Genomic DNA, 25467 nt, shown 5'->3' with positions numbered 1-25467 from the left:
TTCACATGAGTCTCTGTACATGGTAAAGTGAAAATCAAACACCTTGGAAATGAAAGGTATGTACAATGTTTTTAGGAATGGCACAAAGGTCTCTGTCTTTGGATCATTGTTTTCAATAAGAGCTTTTTTGGCACTTGTTGTGTATCTTTGGACTATGCTGTGTTGTAAATAAATCCAAACAATTTAAAAGCCATTCTTTTTTAAATCTCCTCATTTACAGTATTGTGCAAGGTTGCCCAGAATGACAGGGCCTGATAGCTCCTAATAGGGCCGTTAGGGGAGGGTCTTTGTCTTTCTCAGGTGAGAAAAGCTTACATATTAATGACCTCTCGCATAAGGCTTTTTCACACAAAACACGCCGTAAAATTTTTAAATCAATATATTGTCTTATCTGAATGAGCAGTCAGGGTGATTTTCACATAGTTTTAGAGTAAATATTCTAGGCTACGTGATACAATTTTCAAAAGTCTTGTGAAGAAATAATCAGTATGGGTTTCATGGCCTTATTTCAGTGAGAATTTTTTTTTGTATTTTCACAAACCACGCATAAATGTCATTATCTCAAAACTACAAACTTTTACATACATGCTGCTGATATATTATTGTAGCAGAGTTTGTGCTGAATACAGTGTAATAAGACTTTAGCCATGAAAATGTCACAAGTAACAGAAATAACCAGAAATGTCAGAGCATGTCAGAACACCTCCAGGGCCCAGAAAACAGCTCAGACCTCAGAGGGTTAAACAGACATAGTGAGCAATGCAAGTACGTGACTGTTTCTCTTCGGTACAGAGACAAGGGCTTACGGCTGGAGTGTACTCCTATAAAGCAGACGGAAGTATGTCCAATGGGTGTCTCTCCTTCAGGCAGACATCACATAAAGGGACATTGGCAGAGGAATTCTCTATTGAACAGACAGAGTAAGTTATACAAGTGCATGCATGCTTTTCCTCAGTGCAGAAACAAAAGCTTACGGCTGGAGCGTGCTTCTGTGAAACAGACGGGGGTATGTCCAATGTGTGTCTCTCCTTCAGGCAGACATCACATGCAGAGATGTTGACGGAGAGATTCTTCTATTAAGCAGACAGAGTAAGTTATACAAGTGCGTGTATTCTTTCCACACATGCAAAGATGAAATATTCACATTCAACACCTGAAATCCCTCTTCAGTGACAGCGGATGGAAATAGGAAATGGGGAGCACACGGCAGTCAATGTATATAATCCCCACACACTGCAACCTCACTTCAATTCACTACTGTGTGACACATCAATTCAGGCACTGCATATCCACTCTCTCTCAGTGCAATAAGGCCAGCACTCACCCGTTGATCGATTCTTCCACTGTCGTACTGAATCAGTTATCATCAAATAACGAGGGGATTCGGTGCCTTCTTACTGGCACAGTGGATAAAGCTTCCTCGACACTCGCTCACACTCAGAAGAAGAGAAACAAGAGTTCAGCGATAATTCGGTCCAAACACTCCCAAGTGACAATTACACTCGTGATCAATACACTTCACCACTTCATATCCAGCTCAGTGCAGGTGCATACATTCAATAAGATCCGATACTCATACTACTTATCTCCCTTCTCAGGATGATGGCGTTCTCCAGTCTTCACTCGATCTCCATAACTCACTCTCTTTCCAGCCTTTGACTTCTTCAAATCGTGTTCACACAATAGTCGCTTCACCCTCAATGCAGCCGAGCCCTCTCACACTCTCCAGATGCCTCCGCAAATCAGCAACACCACCAAAAGAACGACTTCTCTCGGGGGAGAACCACACCAACTGTCTCCTCACTTTCCTTTTTATGCACTCCCTTTGCCTACGTGGCCTCATCACAGATCCCAGCGTGAATCCCCCGCACCTGATGATTATCTGTCATTAGCCGCCGTTGTTATGGTGACAGATACACAGCCGGAACCGGCCCGGTGTTACAATGGCACCGTCCCGGGGGAACATAACTTCAGCGGGACTTAGTTCCGCCTCAACTTTGTCACCTCGTGACATAAACCATTTAGTGCTTTGTAAATAATGAGCAATATTTTAAAATTTATATGATGTTTAATAGGGAGCCAATGCAGTGTTGACAGAACTGTGCTAATATGGTCATACTTCCTGGTTCTGGTAAGAACTCGAGCTGCTGCGTTTTGGACCAGCTGTAATTTGTTTATTAAGCGTGCAGGGCATCCACCCATTATAGCATTACAATAATCTAGCTTTGAGGTCATGAATGCATTTTCTATAGAAAACACTATAGTGTTTTCTCAAATGTCTAAGATTTAATTATTCCAATGGAAATTTGAAGAGAACTGAAGCAATTCTGTAATTACTTTGGGGTGAGTCCACACTTCTGAGACAAAATACATACACCCATTTTAACACCACAAATTACAAACATTTCAATAATACATGTTTTAATAATACAAATTTATCACACCGATGAGTGACCGCTTTGGTAAAATGACTCTCTTATTGAGAGGAGGCCAAGTTACTCACAACAGGTGACGTGTTTCGTTCTAATGCTATGAACCATATAAAAACCTCATAAATGACACTTACTTTTTATATAAAAACAATAATATATAATTGTGAGAAACAAATTAAAATAATTGTGTTTTTAATGAAATTCATTTGGTTGTTTCTTTGGTTTCAAATGGAGGGGGATGCAAATTATTTTGAGGGGATGTCCTGGGACCAGAACAAGGACAGGACATTCTCGTCAGTAAAGTGCTCATTACAGCTCATTACTCGTCCTGTTTGAGAATCTTTCTGCACCGGTTTGGGTCAGATTGGGCAAACAACCCAGGACTACTGTGCAAAAGTAGGTTTTTCGGAAAATCCCAAATACCCGAAAATCTCGCCAGCGCGACCCTCCAATCCGAGGCGTGCGTCTCGTTCGGCCCGAGCCAAGGATTCCGGTGATGTAAGACACTTGGGTCTGCGACCAACGGTTTAGGAGTTACGAGCCGTTCCGTGCTTTTGAACGATGATGATCCAAAAATCCCAGGTTGCACTCCAAAGTGTCGTGTTGTGCAATCTGTTGTGATCCATTTTCGGTGAGCTTGTTTGTTGGCGACCTTAGGCCCTCTCGCCGCGGCCCAGGTGGGCGTGGCCTTTGCTGGCTCCCCCGCCTCTGCGTCATTGTGTCATCGCTTCTCGGCCTTTTGGCTAAGATCAAGTGTAGTATCTGTTCTTATCAGTTTAATATCTGATACGTGCCCTACCCGGGCACCATATATTAAATTGATTTTTGGAACTGGGAGATGGAATAGGGGCTTGCTCCGTCCACTCCATGCATCGACCCGGTATTGCAGTACTTCTGGGAATGGTGCACCCCCCCTTAAAGTGTTCAATGAAAGAAATGTTTTAGTCTTGTGTGACTGAAGCAGATGTTTATGGAAGTAGTGTATATTGCTGTCGTAGGTGATCATATGCAATTCTTTCTGGTAAAGATAGAATGGTGGTGTGAAAAAAAAAAAAAAAAAAAAAAAAAATATATATATATATATATATATATATATATATAAAAAAAAGAATAAACTCTGTTCTTATCCGTTTAATACCTGATTCGTCCACTATCTGGGGAGTGCGTGTTAAATAGATTTTTGGCTCATGGAGCCGGAGCATGAAAAACAAAAAGAAGCCCGTCACTGCACATTCTTGATGTCTCTCTTATCTCTTGGAGTCACCTGGCAGGGGAGACACCATGATCAGGAAGGTGGTTTACCCAGGGCAAGGCTCGGCCATTGCACTCCGCTTGTGCTGACCCCTGCGAATTCCCCAAATGTGGGAATCTCGACTGCATAATTTATGGTAGTGGGGGACTGTGTTCGTGCTCTCCCCTGGACACACACACTGGTTAAAAGAACAGATTGTTGAAGCTCCACTTATTTTTCCTTCTTCTTCTGATGGTTAATGAAACCTAAGAAGTCCAGAGAATTGAACTGCAGTGGTTGATAGAAACCAACCTGGGACCAATCTCCGAAAGTAGGCTTGTTTTTTTTTGTTTGTTTTTTTTCATTCTTTAAATAATCTCCCATGTTTAACGAACGCTTTGATTGACAGCAGTGGTCCAAACTTGTTCAGAAGGAGGAGATTCTATCATGTGGTATGAATACCTTGTGCACGTGTGAAAATACACAGTCAGTCGTCCATGGCCGTATTCAAGTTGTTGTTTTTTTGGTGACGTTGTAGCCGGTGTGAGTACTATCAACCCCCAAAGTTTCAGGTCTCCACGACTTGCGGTTTGGTCTGCCCGATCAGTTTTATGTCTGAATGTTGCATCATGGGAAAATTAACAATAACAATAGGGTTTCAGCACTTTGTGCTTGAACCCCTAATAAAAATCAGTACAATTACAATAGGGTTTCAGCAATTTGTGCTTGAACCCCTAATAAAAATCAGCACAATTACAATAGGGTTTCAGCACTTCGTGCTTGAACCCCTAATAATAAAAATCAGCACAATTACCATAGGGTTTCAGCACTTCGTGCTTGAACCCCTAATCAGGACAATTACAATAGGTGTTCAGAACTTCGTGCTTGAACCCCTAATAATAATAATAATAAAAATCAGTACAATTACAATAGGGTTTCAGCACTTCGTGCTTGAACCCCTAATCAGTACAATTACAATAGGGTTTCAGCACTTCGTGCTTGAACCCCTAATAAGTAGAGACGTTTTGGACAGTTATAGCGCCACCTATTGTCCGATCTTCACGAAACTTGGCATGCTTCTTCACCATGTTCTGACACATATGCTCATCGATTTTTGTGAAGTTTGGGGTTTTCCCTTAGGTTGTATAGGCTTTTGAGTGTTTTTTTGTCCCGCCCCTTTCCTAAATGACACTGTTACAGCCAGGCAAATGCAAAAGTTCAACTTTTTGTCGATAATTATTGATCTAGAGAGTCCAAAGAATTGTCCTAGGTTATCTTACCATCAAACATATCCTGAACTCTCGGTTGATTAAACCAAACCTTGCTTACTCAAGGTTTGCTGGTTCCAAAAACGTGTCCGAGAGTAAATTAATCCAACTCAGAGTATATTCATGGTTAACACACCAGACATTCTCAACAGAGCGACAAATCAACGAGTCACCATGGAAATGGACGCTAAGAAAAAGATCTTCTTATTTAGTTAAATGCTGATTTGCATACTTAGTGCATATCGCCACCTATTTGGGGGTTGTGCAATCATTTTTCAATATTTTTGTTTAATAATCTTTAATCCCTGAGAATATGAAATATATTGTTTGCTTGATGCTAATTATATAATACAAAGAAAGACAGATTAACCTAAATACAGTCTGTGCTTGCAATAATAACATGGCTGTATAGGTTTATTTTTTGTTTAGTCCTTTTTCTTCCACATAGCTTGAAAGGTAATATATGTCATATATCATATCATATCATATTTGTATTTTATTATAGAAATACATTACAGCAAAGAAAACATCCTGTTGCAAAAAACAACAACAAAAAAACACATCTGAATGCAGATCAACGATGTGTGATCTGGAGCTCAGATGAGTGATCGCTTTGGTAAAATGACTCTCTTATTGAGAGGAGGCCAAGTTACTCACAACAGGTGACGTGTTTCGTTCTAATGCTATGAACCATATAAAAACCTCATAAATGACTCTTAGTTTGAGGAGGCATATAGTAACGGTGTCACGATAACCTTCCTTAAAAAATGGCAGCTCCAGGGCCCCAGTTAAATTTTTCCCCTTTCATATTTTTCTGATACAATGAACAAACATCTCCTTAATCCCTTTCTATAGGGAGTTGAGGTCACTATAATTTTTCACGGTGGTGAAGTGACCTGCAAAGTTCAACCTGTGACTTCAAAAGCAGAGGCCTTAATGTAAGTAAGGTCTGCCATACCCTTACAGCCTGAAAGGGTACACTCACTACCAAGCCCTACGATGGGCCTTCAGGCTGGTTCCAAATGATGGAACACGCTCATCATTGGCCCAGCTTCAGGCCTGATGTTATGAGCGCCTGTGGATGAAGAAGGGCACAGGGGGAAGGAATATGGAAGAAAAGAGGGTAGATGTGCAGACCCTCAGAAGGAAGGATCGCTTCACTAGTGTTGGGAGCGCCTGTGCTGGATCACTTCCCTCAAATCCTGCTTACTTTTCCTCTGGTCGCATCTTCTCCGTGACGGGAGGCAATGCTAGCTCTGAACTGTAGTGTGACGCAGCTCGGATACCGCATCAGGGGAAGACCCTGATTCAAGTCTTTCAGCAGATCAGCCTGGTAAGCCTGGAGCACTGCCATGGTGTGCAGTGAAGCACCAGCCTGACCTGCTGCAGTGTATGCCCAGCTGTTCAAGTGCAAAGTGTTCTTCAGCGGCTTGGTAGGCAGAGCCGTAACTTTTAGAGTCGATGCCGGCCCACCCGCGAGAATTTCCCGCAAACGTCTCTTCTTTCGGGGACATCACCACGTATCCATGTTCACGCATCCCCTCGACATTTGCACAGTTTGCATACCTGTGTCAGTGGATGCTGGCTGAATACAGGTTCTTCCATGCCCTCTCGATCTCAGTATGGAGATTGGGAAGGAATGGAAGGCTCATGGGAGCTGGAGGTTCATGGCCAGAATGAAACTGCTCGTCTAACCTATCACGAGTGGTCTCTTCCCTTGCGCGCTCCCACAACAGTTTGAGCCTGTCTGAAGCGCGCTCCATAACCCCCAACAGCTCATCATACGCAACTCGTCTTCCTCGGCCTCAACAATCATCTTCTGCTCTTCCTGGCATGGTGCCAGTAGAGCACTGTCAGCTGAACAAGAGGATGCATTGGATGCTGCATCCTCGTCCAGCAGAGCACTCTCGTCAGCGGCTGAAGTGTGTTAGAGATTAACTCCTCTCTCAGACTCTTCTGCCAGCTCCATCTGTGAGAAGCAATTTCCATCTCAAAAGTAGCAATTTCCTTTTTTATTTACTATTCTTCTTGAGAGCCTGAGTCACGTTAAATGCATGATGGTAGCCCTGTATAATATTAGGAGAGTTGTAATGCATGACACAACAAATCAAAAATTCAACAATTTTATTTGTTAAACAATACAAAATTTTATCAGCAATTCAAAATAATTATTGAAGAATTGTTAAACATTATAAAAATTGTATTATTAAAAAAAACGATGCATTTCCATGGATCTGACAGGTCAGTCTGTGTATGCCTAGGCCCACGCTGGTCCACCCGTAGCTCAGACCCTGCTTATGTTACAACACTGCCGAGAAGACCCCAGAAAAGCTGATGCAATTTATTGGCTTATTTTGTTATTATTCATACTTGACATGATGCTTATTAGAAAGTATATATGACAGGTCATAAAATAAAGTTTATATATATAAAACATAGATTTTTCAAAAAGTAAAGACTTTTCTGTTTATAAACTTAAGAAATGTGTGTCTTATTTCTTTTGTTCTCCATCCATAGATTACTGGGTTAAAACAACTTGGAAAACACAAGTACATGATGCTTATAACTATGCGGTTGTTGGAGGAAGTGTTGTTTCTTACTCTGTAAGATAAAAATGCAATCAAGGCAGAAGTTAAAGCAACTAACAAAACAATTAAATGAGTAATGCAGGTGTTTAAAGCTTTCGTGTGAGCTTTGCCGGATTTGAATACGGAGGTAAAAATCACAGCATAGGAAGCAGTAATGAGAATAAAATCAGCAGTTGGTATAAGGAAAACAGTCAATAGTCCTATCATGTTATTAACAGATATATCACCACATGCTAACTGAACCAACGCCATGTGCTCACAAAAACAGTGTGTTCCAGCAAGAGAAACAATTGTGACAATCAAGAGTCCATTTCTGATTAGTGGTGCAAAAACAAATTTGAGAAAATTTGAGATCTCCTTATATTTATGATAATCAAGAGGTTTGCATATTGCAAAATAACGATCCACTGCCATCCAAAAAAGCAAAGTAGTTTGAAATGTTCCAACAAAATGAAGGCAAAACATTTGTATCAAACAACCTGTTAGAGATATCCCACTCCAATTAAATAAAAAACTAAGAAGCATGTTAGGTACAAAAAAGATCGGCAAGATCAAGTCTACAACACCCATTAAACCTATTAGTACACACATAGGAGAATGCAGAGACCTTTGGCTTGTTATTAAATATATGAGAATAGAATTTGCTGTGATTGCCAATAAAAACATCAGAAAGAAAGGGATCAATAAAAAAGGCCTCCATTCTCCAAGGCTGTAGAAACCATTTAATTTGAAGTCTGTAAATGAAATATTTTGTGCAGGAAGGTCCCTTATTCTGTTCAAACAAATAAAGTTGATCAAATGTACCTTTTAACAACACCAAGATACACTTTAGTCATAAATTGTACTGTGCTTGTTTAATAATTGTTAATAATAATAATAATAATAAACTGGTCAGAATTTAAGCTCTTTCTCTTTTCATATTTTCTAGAATTTATATTTCAAACATTATGGGCTCTCTTAGTATAGTAGTAGAGTTTACCTTAATTCTGAATTTTCTTGCATTGTTATACTGTGATGTAAATCTGAACAGTTAAATAAAAGCTTCCTCTGACACTTCTGCTCAGAAGTACAATGGTGCCATACTCATCATATGACAAGCATACAATTCATACATAACTCATACATAGCCAGATATGATATTAAATTTACCCACACTAATTAATTTGTGCTCCCCATTATTGAATAGAAACTATTTTTTTTTTTTTTCAAGATAAGATGTCTTGTTGGAGTGCAATGAAAGCTTGACAAAAATCATGGTCTTTAACACTGTTGTGTTCCCATGAGTATGTGTGCTACTCCCATTAAAGAAAAGAGCTCACCTCCTTTTTGCTGTATCATAGGTCTGCAGTTTCTGTGCCAGTGGTAATTGTTTTCTAAGCTCTAGGATTTATATGACCAGTGGATGACAGTAGCATGACAAGCATGCAACCCAAGACATTTACTCAATGAGTAAGACTTCTGTTATATAAATAAGTGTTTCCCAACCCTTTTCATGGAAGCACCCCAACAATACATTTTCAATCAACTAATCAGGGGTGCGTTTCCCGAACAACGACGTAACTTGCTGCTCAACTACCATAGTACGATGCATCGTTGAAGAAATCAACTATAGTCATGACTGTTTCCCGAAACCGTATTGTCGCAAAGTGGTCGTTCAACCACAGTGGTTTATGACGTCACGCATGTGGTGGATTAATAACTTCTTTTGAATCTGTTTGAGATCGAATTAACGCTAGATGTTTTGCTATAAATTACAGACATGGCGTCTGAGGACTATTTCTCATTTTTCTCAGTTATTTAGCTTTATTTCCAGATTCAATCATAGGCTCGTTCTTACATAGTAGAGCACGTTCGCACATGTGCAGTCTTCAAAAACGGTGCTTTAAATCTCTTGACAAACTAAAAGACGTAAATTACATTTGTATGTATTCTAAATAAAAGACACAGGTTGTACTGAATGTCAGCTTGCTTATTTTGCTCAAGATAAGGATTTATTAAGTCCACGTTATGCAAACTAGAAACTATGCTTCTAACCACAGGTCGAGAGCTGTCGTTCCAACCACACAACTTTGCGATGCTGCTTGCGAATGTTCGTTGGAACGATGGTTTCGGGAAACACTGACTCGTTGAACTATGCTGATAACGACGGAACTTGTGAACATAGTTGGCTAACGATGCTTTTGAGAAACGCACCCCGGATGGGTCAGGTAAGTGAGACAGCACAAATGTGCACTATTGGGGTGCCTCCAGGAACAAGGTTGGGAAACATTTATATAAATGGTGTAATTTTCAGGAAGATTGGATTTAATATATTAAGTTTAATTGTTTATAGGCATTTTTGTCCCTTATCTTGAATTTGTTTATTGCTCACTTTTGTTCATTTTGGTGTAATTTTTGCCCCAAGCCTTGCTCCTAGCTCCTTAAAACAATCTGTCATGGTTTGGTGCAGGTAATGAGGGATGGGGAGAGGATCTTGATGCAAGTGGTGTATTTATTTAAATGAAAACTAGAAAATACAGAAGCACAAGAAACGAAGTATACATAGACAAGAATGGACAAATGACAACTGAAACCGAGGGCTAGATATACACTAGGCGACACTTGGTGCTGTAAACAGAATAATACACAAATCCAAGTTGGGGGCCATCGAAAGAGCAGGTGACCACCACGGTGAGCAGACAGAGGAGATGACCATAGATCAGCCAGCAGAGGAAAAGACCATGGTGGAGCTGAAGGCCCCCACGGATGAGCCTGTGGAAGAGAATGTTGATGAACATGGCAGAGCCAGAGGGATGGAGATCCACGTCAGAGCTCGCTGGACTGCTGACCATGGTGGAGTCGATGACCGATCACAAAGTTTTCTTAATTAAAAAAAAAAAAAATTATATAACAAGCATCAGAATTACTGTCTTGCTAATAAACACACCAAACTAGCATTTAAGTGGCACAGGAATAAGATCAGAGTTGACTGAGATTCACAGATAAACTTTGCAGCCTCCACATTATGAAAAACAATATGATAACATTTTCAGTCCCACTTTTTATTAAGTGTTTTTATTTAATATTAGTTAGATTTTTTTTTAAGGGAATGCGCCCCATATACCTAAATTTGTTTATGTCTGCGCGACGAGGGTCAATACAAAAGGACAACACAAAACACAGGTTTTGCTAAAAGGTTGTTACTCAAGGATGGATCAGTACCAACTGTTTGTGATCCAGCTAAGGTTCTGGAGCGATAGTGGTCACGGCAGTAATGAAAGGGAGAGCGCGCACTTCATTACAGTTCATCAGAGTGCTTTTACAGATATAAAGTTTACTTAAAAGTTAATAAGCACCCCTCGAAAAGGCATAAGGTCTGTATATTTGTTTACTGTTAGTTGTAACGAGTGTTTCTGTGTAATTCGCTGTGTATGTTGATGATAATACAAGGGAGAGAGAGAGTTTATGGATAAGACTTTAATGCACAATTCTTGTACTGTGTTTTATTCATCTCTTACATTAATTTTCTGGAGTGAAAACTGACGCTTCATCTTTTGTGTGAAGTACAATAAACTTCATAAAAGTTTTGGCCATCATTCAGATAAGGTCCGCTACAACAGGCATGTACTAATAGTGGATAAAAGCAAGATGACAGCATAAGTTATAACCGTAATTAAACTAAACTATACCTGTCCTCAAGTCTCTGGATGTTGTGGGGCTGTCTTGGCTGACAAGCCTCTGCAACATCGCGTGGCGGTCGGGGACAGTACCTCTGGGCTGGCAGATTGGGGTGGTGGTCCCTCTTTTTAAGAAGGGGGACCAGAGGGTGTGTTCTAACTACAGGGGGATCACACTTCTCAGCCTCGCCGGGAAAGTCTATGCCAGGGTACTGGAGAGGAGAATTTGGCCAATAGTAGATTCAGGAGGAACAGTGCGGTTTTCATCCCGGTCGTGGAACACTGGACCAACTCTATACCCTCTCCAGGGTGCTGGTGGGTTCATGGGAGTTTGCCCAACCAATCCACATGTGCTTTGTGAATTTGGAGAAGGCATTCGACTGTGTCCCTCGCAGCGTCCTGTGGAGGGTGCTCTGGGAGTATGGGGTCCGGGGCCCTCTGCGAAGGGCTGTACGGTCTCTGTATGACCGGAGCAGGACCTTGGTTTGCATTGCTGGCAGTAAGTCAGACTTGTTCCCAGTGCATGTTGAACTTTTGTCACCGGTTCTGTTCATAATTTTTATGGACAGCAGAGGTGGACAGAGTACACAGCTACATGAGTAAAAGTACAGATACCCCTTGCTAAATTTTACTCAAGTACAAGTAAAAGTACTACAGTCAGATGTCTACTTAAGTAAAAGTACTAAAGTACTTGTTTTTAAAAGTACTTGAGTATCAAGAGTACAAGAGTACATTTTCTAAATATTGCATTACTACTGCCACAGTGCTTACATTGGTAAACAGCAAACACTTGAAGCGAAAACTATCATTAACTTGTTCAGAAAATTGAAATAATCTGGCGAGGTCGGGCCACGGGAGCGATATTTCTTTCCCAGGTTGGTAGGGGAAGACTCATGAATATTCATTAGGGAAGTCATCCCTGATTGGTCTGATGACCTACCCCTAACCCCACCCCTAAACCTACCCGTCACTGGGGGTCTTATGACCTCCCTAACCCCGCCCCTAAACCTACCCGTCACTGGGGTTAAGACCAATCAGGGATGACTTCCCTAATGAATATTCATGAGTCTTCCCCTACCATCCTGGGAAAAAAAATACTCCCGGGATGGACCTGCTGCGTCTTCATCCATTGTTTCGTCCATGGTTTCGTCTCTTATCTAAATCCGACCATGGAGTTGACTTTGGCGGAAAGCTGAAGGTGATTGCTGATAGGCTGTCCCAATCAGTGGCGCCTGCACAATCCAATCACATTTGAGAGGGAAACAACAAATTGAGGGTTTCCGAGATGTTTTTTTTTTTTTTTTTTTTTTTTAGAAGAAGTAATGGGTACTCACAGTTATGGATAGAAATGTAGTGGAGTAAAGAGTACAATATTTGCCTCTCAAATGTACTTGAGTAAAGTCATGAGTACTCCCCAAAAATGATACTCAAGTAAAGTACAGATCCCTCAAAATTGTACTTAAGTACTGTACTCAAGTAAATGTACTCCGTTACTGTCCGGCTCTGATGGACAGAATTTCTAGGCGCAGCCAGGGGCCGGAGGGTGTCCAGTTTGTGGACCACACGATTTCGTCTCTGCTTTTTGCGGATGATGTTTTCATGTTGGCCCCATCAGACCAGGACCTTCAGCGTGCAATGGGACGGGAGCCTGCAGTCTTTGTGTCGAGTGTGAAGCGGCTGCGATGAGAATCAGGACCTCCAAGTCAGAGGCCATGGTTCTCAGTCGGAAAAGGGTGGCTTGCCCACTTCAGGTTGGTGGAGAGTTCCTGCCTCAAGTGGAGGAGTTCAAGTATCTTGGGGTCTTGTTCACGAGTGAGGGAAGGATGGAACGGGAGATTGACAGACGGACAGTCGGTTGATTGATTGACAGTCGGTGCAGCTTCTGCAGTAATGCGGTCGATGTACCAGTCTGTCATGGTGAAGAAGGAGCTGAGCTGCAAGGCGAAGCTCTCGATTTACCAGTCAATCTACGTTCCTACTCTCACCTAAGGTCATGAGCTGTGGGTCATGATTGAGAGGACAAGATCCCAGATACAGGCGGCCGAAATGAGCTTTCTCTGCTGGGTGGCTGGGCAGAAGACGAGACAAAGTCATTAAACTCATAAAAGACAAAGGATTTATGGGAATACTGGATTCTAAACAACAAAGAAATGCCACAATTTAACAAGACCTTGAAGCAGAGGAAGGAGAAATCCCTCAAATGTGCTGCTCCCAGTATAAGGGTCTTTCCTTGCCATTAATGCTTGGATAACATGCCGTCTCCTTCCATTAAAAATAATGCTTAGTGCTGTGGCTGGGTTAGCCTATGTGTTAACCTACCAACATCCATTACCATAATTTTTTGGAATTACTTATCACAAGAGGAAAAAATTACGCATAACATCGGTTAAAATGGAAACGCCGTCAATTCGTATTTTTTTATCGACATTTAGAAAATATTGCAAAAGTTTTGTGCAAATCTGTAATGGAAACGCGGCTTCTGACAGATACAAAGCATGCCTTCTGTTTTGATTCTGTTTATTTTTTAATGAAATCTTAATTATATGCTGTACTTTACTAGCTGATGTATAGAGAGCGGGGCACAACCTAACACTTTTTGACTTTCTCAGTTTGTTTAAATTCACTTGGGGTTCAGAGTATTCATTTTTTCTCACATGTCGAGTACAATTATGTGGTTTTGTTTCATTAATACAGTGTATACTTTTTTTCTTAATTTACCCCGAAAGAATGGAAATGAAATGTGACAAAATGTGTAATATGTGAGGAGGACATTGTAACATGACCACATGACAAGACAAACTAAAATATTTCAGTAATAAAATACACGTATTCACTTTTTCATGTAAAATAATGACATTTTTTAATAACTAAAAATAAACTAATATTTGAGTTTGACAACAAACACACCGCAAAACACAGCTATACAGCATAGTTCAAAACATAATAATAATGAATCACTTCTAAACATTGACTCTCAGTCTTTATTCACCTTTTTCTCATATTTTCTCAATAGAATTCATAAAAGTATAGAATAGAATAGCATAGTTCTAACAGGGGCACGTTGTAACGCAGTGTTATAGCATGGGATTTAAACTCTGCTAGTGTCTTCTGCTGGTTAGTGAAGCATTAAATAACTATCTCAACTGTTAAATAACAGATATCAGATTAAAATAATATCTGATGTCTCTAATTTTAAATAAACACAAAAAACAGAGATGAAAAATGAACTTAAAAAATAAATTAATGTTCAGTGATATCTTCCAAATTTTTTTTTTTTTTAATTTTGGCACAATTTTTTCTCTATAAAGTGTTGATATGGGAACTAATAAATACACTAAGGTTCATCATGCTGGCATGTGTGGGAAGTTTTAAACCGTGTGTGTTACAACTAGACCCGCGTTACTTTGTGCCCCGCTCACCCCTACATATTACACATCATTTGCATTTGTGTATAGGTTTCCATCTCTATTAGATGTTTTAGATGTGTTTTGTAAAGACATTAACTACATTCTTTTATCTTTATATTTATCATGCATTTATCTACAAAGTATCATTCAGCTTTTATCAAAACAATAGTTCCTTGTATAAAAGTTATGTGTTCTATGTATTATCATGTTGTAGTATCCATTCGTTTGTAAAAGCCATTCAGTTTTTTAAAGGAAAGACCTTTGCATTATTTATAAACTTCAGAAATGTTAGTCGAATTTCTTTTGTTCTCCATCCATAGATTAGCGGGTGTAGACAACTTGGAAACAATAAGTACATGATGCTTATAAATATACGGTTGCTAGAAGAAATGTTATTCCTTATTCTGTATGACAAAAATGCAGTCAAAGCAGAAATCAAACTAAGTGTCATAATAATAATGTGAGTAATGCAGGTATTAATGGCCTTTAAATGAGTCTCACCAGATCTAAACACAGAAGAGAAAATGATAACATAAGATACAGTAATAAGAATAAAATCAGCAGTTGTTATAAGGAAAGCAGACAAAAGTCCTACAATATTATTAACAGATATATCTCCACATGCTAACTGAACCAATGCCATGTGTTCACAAAAAGAGTGATCAATGACATTTGTTACACAAAAGGACAGCTTTCCAGCCAGAGAGACCATGGTGACAATAAGTAGTCCATTTCTCATTACTGGCACAACAACAAACTTTAGAAAGTTAGAGATTTCCATGTATTTATGATAATGAAGAGGTTTGCATATTGCAAAGTAACGGTCCAGTGCCATCCAAAAAACCAAAGTAGATTGAAATGTTCCAATAAAATGAAGGCCAAACATTTGTATCAAACAACCTGTTAGAGATATCTCATTCCAATTAAATAAAAAACTAAGAAGCATGTTAGGTACAAAAAATATAGGCATGATCATGTCTAACACTGCCATAACACCTATTAGTACATACATAGGAGAATGCAGAGACGTTTGTGATTTGATTAAATATATGAGAACACTATTTGCTGTGAGAGCTAATAAAAACATCAGAAAGAAAGGGATAAATAACAAAGGCCTCCATTCTCCTAGGCTGTAGAAACCGACTAATTTGAAGTCTGTGAATGAGATATTTTGTGTAGGTAGGTCCTTCATGCTGAAAAACTCTTCTGCACACACAGTTTTCTGTTCAAACAAATGAAGTTAATGAAACTGAGAAGAGAAATTATGCAGTAGTTGACCAAGTTTCACTTTTTAAAACAACAAAATACAGCATTGTCATATTTTCTACTGTGCCAGCAAACATCATCTATGTAGTGTGAAGCTAAACCATTGCTTCAGTACTGTTAATGCCAATAAAAATGGGGGGGAACACCTTTACCTTACTTACTTTTTTTGTATTGTTAAACTGTGATGCAAATGTACATGCTACATTTGAAATTTCAAGTCAGAAGTAAATTGAATAATTCATTGTATGTACACCATGAAATTCATATATAACTGCAGCAAATCCAATATATTAAATCTACCCATATACTCATTAATCTGAGCTCTTCCCATTGGATTGTTGAACAGATACAATATGCTTTACTTGTTAGAGTGAAATGAAGACTTGACTCATATCTTGGTCTCTAAAAACACTGTGTTGTGTTCCCATGAGTCTGTGTGCTACTCCCAGTCTGTGAGCTCAACGCCACCTGTATCATGGGATTTCAGTTTCCATGTCAGAAAGTTTTTTCTGAGTTGTAGGATTTTTGTGACTAACAATCAAAAAAAGTAATCACAAATACAGTGTGAAATACAAGATCAAGGAATTTAATTGTGTTGTGGGGGAGCATATCAATTTCCCTAGGGTCCTATGCTGAGGAGAGACCCCGACATGGTTGTAAAACGCTTTGGGTGTACAGTAGTACATATGAAAGCGCTATTTAAAATGCCTCATTCATTAATTCATATGCTGCCCAACTTTATTTGGTACATAATGAACATATGAAAAAGGGTCCTATGTTCCCCAGTTCAACTGTCTATTAACACACATTAAACAAACTTTTTATATGTTCAGGATTAATTTTCCCAGGGCGCTATCAACTTCATAAACTTTCATCCCTAACCTAAGGAAGCTGACCATTTGTGTTTCCATTACTACAACCATTTTAGTTCAGTTCCCTCAAGTCTAGCCTATTATACTGAGAGCCATATGGCAGTGCTGAGGAATAGAAAACCTGTTTGACGAGTTCCCAAAATGTCATATTAAGCGAATACAGAGATTGTCATAACTCTTCATTGTCATAATCTTGTCAAGTCATCTTCATTTATATAGCGCTTTTAACAATGTAGATTGTTCCAAAGCGGCTTTACATTGATAATAGGAAATTAGAATAACAGAGATTGTTTTGGCTTTATACCAGCTTTAGAATAAAGTTATTGTCCAGCTAAAGTTAGTTTGATTGATTCACTTCCGTCGCAACCATCATTAGTTATTAACTATGGGGCCTCTAACTCGACACCGTTTTAACAGAAAATTCTTAGGTTCTTTCTGCGCAAACTTCAAAAAACGCGAACCATTGAGAACGCCGATGGCGTGCACATGCACATTACGAGTTCAGTCTATAAGTATGTGCGTTTGAATATATGTGCGCAGGCGTGTAGTCCTTCCCTACAAATCAACCCTCGACATAGGCTACTACTTGTCTGGCCTTAAAATTTAAAATACAGAATTTTTATCGCTTCTGCATAGCCACGCGAACCGGAATTATCCCGACAACGCTTTATCTGTATAGAGGTAAAGGGAGGCCTTCACAGGGGAGATTATAGTTGACATTTCATTAACATCAAATGTTTAGACGTCAACCCAATTTTAATTTTCAAACAAAATTTGAAGTCTGGGTGAAGTTGGATTCCATGTCCAATAACATTTCTAGCTGGGGTGACCTCATATTGTGGCCATAATATGAGCACACAGTGAGTGCACAGTGCAGTTACACTTTTAGCTCACTGTGAACTCACATTGTGATCATATGGAGAGATCACTGTGAGATCAATGTGTTGACTGGGTTGGAATGTTACAAATCAACATTCCCAGAATGTTGAATTTTAAATCAAAATTAAGTTGAAAGAACGTTTCAACCGTTTCAATGTTTTGACTTTTTGTACTGTTAATTGTACATGTCTGAAATAATTAAAAGCAACACAAGTGCTTTATATATGACAAAACTCAGTATACAACAGAACAACAGTAAAAACAAAGTTGCTTATGATGTTGTTACTAACATTTCATGGTAGTTAACTTTGTCTCATGACCAAGTCTTTGAAACTTCTCCAAAAATACAAAACAGTACTGAACTAGACATATAATATAATATAATATAATATAATATAATATAATATAATATAATATAATATAATATAATATAGGGTTGCAAATTACCAAAAGACATTTGCTTTCCTGTTCCAACCCTTCTTCCTTGCCAAAAGGGTAATTTGAAATTCCTAAATGCACAGAGGTCTTGATAGTGATCCAGGCCAATAGGCCAATATGTGTGTACAACAGGAGTCTGCTAATTCTCTAACCTCACACCTTAAGGACAGTCGGAAAGCTGTAATCTACTAATCTACACAATTTACTGTTAATATCTACACAAAGCTGTAATCTCTTCAGTTTGAATGTCTGATTTGTTTTTTAGGCAAGGCAAGGCAAGGCAAGTTTATTTATATAGCACATTTCATACACAATGGCAATTCAAAGTGATTTACATAGAAGAAATTAAAATAATAAAAAGAAATAAGAATAATTAAAACAGTTTAGAAAAATAAAAAATAAAACACAGTACAGTACAAACAGTCGGACGAACAGCGGCACAGTGCTCAATCAGTGTTGATGCATAGCTAAACAGATGTGTTTTGAGTCTGGATTTGAAAGTGACTATTGTAGGAGCACGTCTGATCTCCTCTGGAAGCTTGTTCCAGCTGCGGCTGGCATAATAGCTAAAAGCGGACTCGCCATGCTTTGAGTGAACCCTTGGTATTTCTAGCTGATATGATCCTAGTGATCTGAGTGATCTGTTGGGTTTATATTCAGTGAGCATATCTGCAATGTATTGAGGTCCTAGGCCATTGAATGATTTATATACCAGTAATAATACTTTAAAATCAATCCTAAATTTAACTGGGAGCCAGTGTAAAGACCTGAGGACTGCTGTGATATGTTCATATTTTCTGGTTCTGCTCAGAATCCTGGCAGCAGCGTTCTCTATGAGCTGCAACTGTTTTATGGTCTTTTTGGGAAGGCCAGTGAGGAGTCCATTACAATAATCCACCCTGCTGGTGATGAAAGCATGCACAAGTTTCTCTAAATCTTGTCTGGAAACAAAGCATCTAATTCTTGCAATATTTTTCAGATGATAGTATGCTGATTTAGTTATTGCTTTGACATGACTACTGAAACTAAGGTCTGACTCTAGTGTCACACCAAGATTCCTGACTTGATTTTTAGTTGTTTGACCCCTAGAGTGAAGGTATGAATTCACCTTGAGAACGTCATCTTTGTTTCCAAACGCAATGACTTCAGTTTTGTCTTTGTTTAACTGAAGAAAGTTTTGACACATCCAACTGTTGACTTCATCAATGCATTGGCACAGGGAGTCAATGGAGCTGTAATCGTTAGGTGATAGGGCTAAGTAAATCTGTGTGTCGTCTGCATAGCTGTGGTAAGCAATTTGGTTCTTTCTCATTATTTGGCTCATTGGGAGCATATACAGGTTGAACGGGAGTGGCGCAAGAATTGAGCCTTGAGGGACTCTGCATGTCATGGATGTCCACTCAGACTTATGATCTCCTATACTCACATAATAACCTCTCCCATCTAAGTATGACCTGAACCATTTTAGGACTATCCCAGAAAGCCCCACCCAGTTTTCCAGCCTGTCAAGAAGTATGTTGTGATCGATAGTGTCAAATGCAGCACTGAGGTCGAGTAGTACCAGCACTGATAATTTGCCTGAATCAGTATTTAAGCGAATATCGTTTATTATCTTTATGAGCGCTTTCTCTGTGCTGTGGTGCGGTCGGAAACCAGATTGAAAATTGTCAAAATATCCATTCGAGCATAAGAATTTGTTCAGCTGATTGAAGACAACTTTTTCAATGATCTTGCCTATGAAAGGAAGATTTGAGATTGGCCTATAGTTGCTTAATATGGTCTTATCCAGATTGTTCTTTTTCAGGAGGGGCTTGACAACTGCAGTTTTCAGGGAGTTTGGAAAACTCCCAGAGAGAAGTGAAGCATTTACCACTTCTAGAAGATCTGCTTCTAAACTGTTTAACACACTTTTGAAAAATGATGTGGGAAGTGTGTCAAGAGCGCAGGTTGATGTTTTAAGGTACTGTACGGTTTCTTCCAAAATTTTGCCATCAATTTCTTTGAAGTCAGACATAGTAACTACTTTCTCAGGTGGTTTGATCTGTCTAACCCCAGGGCAACTCAAGGATGTGCTGATCACCTTTCTGATATTATTGATTTTCTCAGAGAAGAAAGAAGCAAACTCACTGCACTTGTTGTCTGAGAGCATTTCACTGGGAATCTGGCTTGGGGGGTTTGTCAGTCTCTCTACAGTAGCAAAAAGAGTGCGTGTGTTGTTTAAATTACTGTTTATAATATTTGAGAAGAAAGTCTGTCTAGCTTTGCCTAGTTCCATATTGAAAGCATGGATGCTGTCTTTGTAGATGTTATAATGGACTACCAGTTTTGTCTTCCGCCACATGTGCTCTACTTTTCTGCATTGTCTTCTCATGTTTTGCACTGCTGTTGAGTTTCTCCAAGGTGCTTTTTGTCTGCCACTCTTCTTCCTGACTTTAACAGGAGCAATATCATCAAATACACTTTTAACTTTTGAGTTAAAAGAATCAAGGAGAAAATCAACAGAGTCTGCAGATATGCTTGGTGTTAAGGATATAGCCTTCATAAATAGTACACTAGTGTTCTCATTTAAGCATCTCTTCTTGACAGACACAGTGTGTCTCTCAAGCTTCAGTGGCAGGAGAGATCAATATATCAAAGAAAATACAGAAATGATCAGACAGCGCTACATCCTTAATAACAATCGCTGAAATGTTTAGACCCTTACTGATAAGTAAATCTAGAGTGTGTCCACGATTGTGTGTGGGTCCATGTATATGCTGAGTCAGATCAAAAGTTTTTAAAACACTTTTGATTTATTTTGCCATATTGTTCTCTGCACTATCTATGTGGATGTTAAAATCTCCAGCAATGGCAAAACAGTCAAACTCTGAGGTAATTGTTGATAACAGTTCTGTAAAGTCCTCAGCAAAGGCTGGAGAGTATTTTGGAGGCCTGTAAATAATGATAAGTAAAATGCGTGGAGCATTTTTAACACAATACCCAGACATTCGAAAGACAAGTAATTCCCAAATGATATTTGCTTACATTGATAGATATCTTTAAAAAGAGCAGCTAGACCCCCACCTCTCTTAACAGCTCTGCAGACACTCATAAAAGTAAAGTTAGGAGGGGCTGCTTCATTGAGGACTGATGCACTGCAGCTGTCTTCTAGCCAGGTTTCATTCAGAAGCATAAAATCCAGATTGTTTGTGGTTATTAAGTCGTTGACTAGAAGTGATTTATTTTAAAGTGAGCGGATGTTAAAGAGTGCTAACTTAACAGACTTACTTTTCCCCACAGCAATATTAGTTTGACGTGTAATAGGCACCAGATTAGTTAGGTTTGCTGTACGGCTATTGAAGGCCTTAGACTTTCTATCTTGTAATAGAACAGCAATAGAGAAAGATACAGGCACACTGGGTTCCCGCTTGTTCTGTAAACATTTGAGAAAGTTACTGTTATCAAAACGGGGACCCGACACATATCACTGAGAGCTGGTATCAGTTGTTTTTGGTTCACCTCGAGCAGATGGAGGAGGGTGTGGGCCCTGGCGTTGTGGCAGAGGCCGAAGAGCTCTCACAGGAGGGGGAGGGCGAGCTGGGCCCGCAGGCTTTGGTGGTAGCGGTGCCTGTCTTTTTTTGGTTGGTATCTGGGGGCTTGCAGCAAAAGAGTGGGATAGTCTGGTTCCAGCATACACCAGTTCTTCATTTTCTGTGAGAAGCACAGAAGTGGCGATGCTGGAGAGAGAGAAAAAGTGTCTGGTGAAAGGGGCTGTTGCTCTGGTGTTATCGGAGGCTGTAATATGCTGTCCTGGCTTCCCTGGCTGCTTTCCAGGAAGTCATCCTTGGGTGCTGAATCTTCAAGCAGTTCTGATATGTCTGTCTGTGGTGAGCTCTGTGGGAATGTTCTGAAGTTCCCTGTTTACATCAAAAATTGTTGCTTGTGGAAGGCAGCACGTAGTTGTATCCCTGCTGCTCATGTTTCTGATTATGGAGTCCCCCACTATCAGAGTCCTGGGCTCGGCTGCGCTCTGAGCTGAGTGCCGCTGTCTGCTCGACCTTGAGCGCCAGTTAGCATCAGTGTTAGCTACTGGCCCATTCAGTCTGTGTTCGATCACATTCATCACGTTTGGGGATTCCTCATTTACATTCCTTAGTACTTCAAATCTGTTCTCAAGATGTATAGGCGGTGGTAGGAGACCAGTGTTTGCAATCCTTGTCAGAGCTGTATCTGGGGTAGAGGATGCTACTGCGGCAATATGTGATGCTCGTGACAATCTGATGTCTCGAGTGCCTTTGGGTCTCGCTCCCTGTTTGTGCCATCGATTAGTAAGTCGATCGGCTTGTTTCTCTACCTGTCGAGGAGCACTAGTTTCATGGGACTCACCGGTATGCTGAGGGTGTCCATGACGAAGCTCTGTTGTGTGCTCCGTCTGGTTTGGTGGTCCCGTAAGTAACTTTGTTTCAAGAACTGCAATCCTTTGTAAAAGTCTGTGGCAGTTCGTGCAGCAAGTAGATTCCAGAAGAGGCATTTTCTCTTATCCTTGAGGCAGTTGTGTTTTCCTTTCCCGGAATGTAAGCTGGTCGGGTAAAAGAATTCTCAGTTTTTGTAGTAATCCAAACTTTGTCGTATGAGCACTGTGCTGATTTGCTGAAGTTGATAAAAGGAAATAAAATAAAGGAAATAAAATATAAAAAAATAGGAGATAAAATGTAAAAGCGATAGAGCAAAGCGCGGAGCAGTAAGCAGGAGCGTCCGAACAGTAGCTGAGCAGGAAGTGGTCGAAAAAGTTGTACTTGAACATACTACAAAGACTACAGCCAACCGCCAACTAGCATGCATGTTATGCACCAGTGTGAGAAGAAATAACTGTCTATACGCTGAAATAACTGTCTAAAACCGCCCACAGAACCTCTCACAATACAACTTTGACATCGTAGGATGTCCTGTTACTTTATCCTCTACAGTAAAAGACCTGGGTGTTATACTCGATTGTAACCTGTCTTTTGAAAATCATATTTCATATGTTACAAAAACAGCCTTTTTCCACCTTAGAAACATTGCTAAGCTACGTAATATGCTATCAGTTTCTGATGCAGAAAAGTTAGTTCATACATTCATGACCTCGAGACTAGATTACTGTAATGCTTTATTAGCTGGTTGTCCTGCATCCTCAATAAACAAGCTACAGTTAGTCCAAAATGCAGCCGCTAGAGTTCTTACTAGATCAAGAAAATATGATCATATAACACCGATTTTATCATCACTGCATTGGTTACCTATAAAGTTCTGTATTAATTACAAGGTATTGCTACTGACTTATAAAGCCCTAAACGGCTTAGCTCCAGTCTATTTAACGGATCTTCTATCGCCCTATAATCCATCGCGCTCTTTAAGATCAATAAATTCAAGGCTTTTGGTCATACCTAGGATATCCAGATCAACCAAAGGAGGGAGAGCATTTTCACATTTGGCTCCGAAACTCTGGAATAGTCTTCCTGATACTGTTCGTTGCTCGGACTCACTCGCCCAGTTTAAAACTAGATTAAAGACACATCTTTTCGGCCAGGCATTCATATAATATTTTTAATCTTACAGTTCAAACTACAATCCGGCCTCTAGTTCATAAATGCCAGAGGAGAACTGGCCCCGACTGAGCCTGGGTTCTCCCAAGTTTTTTTTTTTTTCTCCATTAGGTCACCTGATGGAGTTTTAGGACACCATTAGGTCACTTGATGGAGTTTTTTCGGTTCCTTGCCACTGTTGCCTTTGGCTTGCTCAGTTGGGGATACTTTGGGGATATTTAATTTTATTTTATCAATCAATAAATTCCACTAGAAACAAACCTTGTTGTATTATTTTATTTTAATTTAATACTGTGAAGCTGCTTTGATACAATCTGTATTGTGAAAAGCGCTATACAAATATACTTGATTTGATTTGATTTGATTTATACCAGCAGGTGGGTGCTTTATTTTGATGGTTCGCTTTAGACATTTTATTGACTATAAGTAACGATGCTGCATGTCAACTAACTCTCATTACTGTACGTACACACCGACTTGAGCTGCAAAGAAGCTCTGGCCTCCCTGTCAAGGACGCTTGTCAAAAAGTACGGGGAAGCTTGTTAACGCTTTGGCCGCTCTGACGTAGCAGCATTCTATGTTCGATCATGGGAGAAGAGAAGTGTCACACCATGAAATGTAAACAGAAAAAAACAAGCAATACATTGACACTAGAAACCTTTTATAATGACAGCATTTTTATAACCGTTTTGGTCACATTAGGTCGGGAAAAAAGAATAATTAGTTATTATTATTATTATTAATAGTGAGTGCGCGCGCGGCCGGCACTCTCTCTCTCTCTGCTCGTTCTTATACAGTATATGCCCTGTCAAGCGCGCCCTGTTAAACTGACAGGACTTAAAAACACATGCAAATGATAAACTTTCACTCTATGATGGTTAAACTGTGCAATTAATCCAATAATGATAGGAAACCCAGCAACGGCGATGATCAGCTTCTCCTCCATTTTCTCAGAACTAATGTTTTGGTAGGAACGAAAGTTTACATCGTATGTTTCTCCGGAATCAGCCAGCGTGAAGGACGTCTATATTCCAATTGGTTGCTGGCATTTTGCCGCTGCTTGCCGCTGAACCGCGTCATAGCTCATTACCATAAAGTTGAGCTACAAAACACCCAAAACGCGACGCTGATGGATTTGACGCTCCTTGCAGCTGAGAGAAGCCAGCTTCCATTGAAAATGAAAGACTTCCGGTAACTTTGGAAGCTCAAGTCGGCGGCAGTGTGTACGTACAGTTAGAGTTTTAGAAAAAGTATAAGCAGACTGTCTGCTTAATATCTGCTAACACTTTATTTTGATGGTCCCCTAACAGACATTCTACTGACTATATGTAAATTTACATGTCAACATATTCTACTAACCCCAACCCTATCCCTAATAGTCTACTAATACTCTAATGAGAGTAAGTAGACATGTAGGTCTTAACATTATTTAGAATTAACAGAATGTTTGAAGGCAACCATCAATGAAGCTCAGGGACGTGCAGAGTTCCTCAGGGGCAGGGGCAGGGGCTCAAATGTAAAAAGGTGCATATATATATATATATATATATATATATATATATACTTTGCATCAAAGAAATAAAATATATATTTTTAAAGTATATTAAAATAGAAAACCATTATTTTAAATTGTAAGATTTTTTTCTGTATTTTTGATCAAATAAATGCAGGCTTGATGTGCAGGGATGTGCAAGGGACTTCTTTAAATAAAAATAAAAAAATAGTAATGTGTGTGCAAATTTTTGACCAGTAATACCGTAGCCTGGCAAGCCAGACCTACATCAAGATGTTAGGTCTGGCAACTCACCATTGGCACAGCTCAATCCGAGGGGCGGGATAAACGGTTGTCTTTCAAATTCCCTCTGC

General features: G+C 39.6%; 1 protein-coding gene across 1 annotated transcript; it reads right to left on the bottom strand.

Annotated features, from left to right (window-relative positions):
* Positions 1-7375: 7375 nt before the first annotated feature.
* On the bottom strand, positions 7376-15774 carry LOC311091254 (olfactory receptor 52K1-like; the record flags this gene model as incomplete). Its single annotated transcript, XM_084127073.1, has 2 exons — positions 7376-7774; positions 15229-15774. 2 exons carry the CDS (start codon positions 15772-15774, stop codon positions 7376-7378), a joined length of 945 nt encoding a protein of 314 aa, XP_083983199.1.
* Positions 15775-25467: the final 9693 nt, after the last annotated feature.

Source organism: Abramis brama, assembly GCF_963993115.1.
Source record: "Abramis brama genome assembly, chromosome: 10".
Lineage (NCBI taxonomy): Eukaryota > Metazoa > Chordata > Actinopteri > Cypriniformes > Leuciscidae > Abramis > Abramis brama.
The sequence above is the reverse complement of the archived record's forward strand: the minus strand, read 5'-3'. Positions and strand labels throughout refer to the sequence as shown.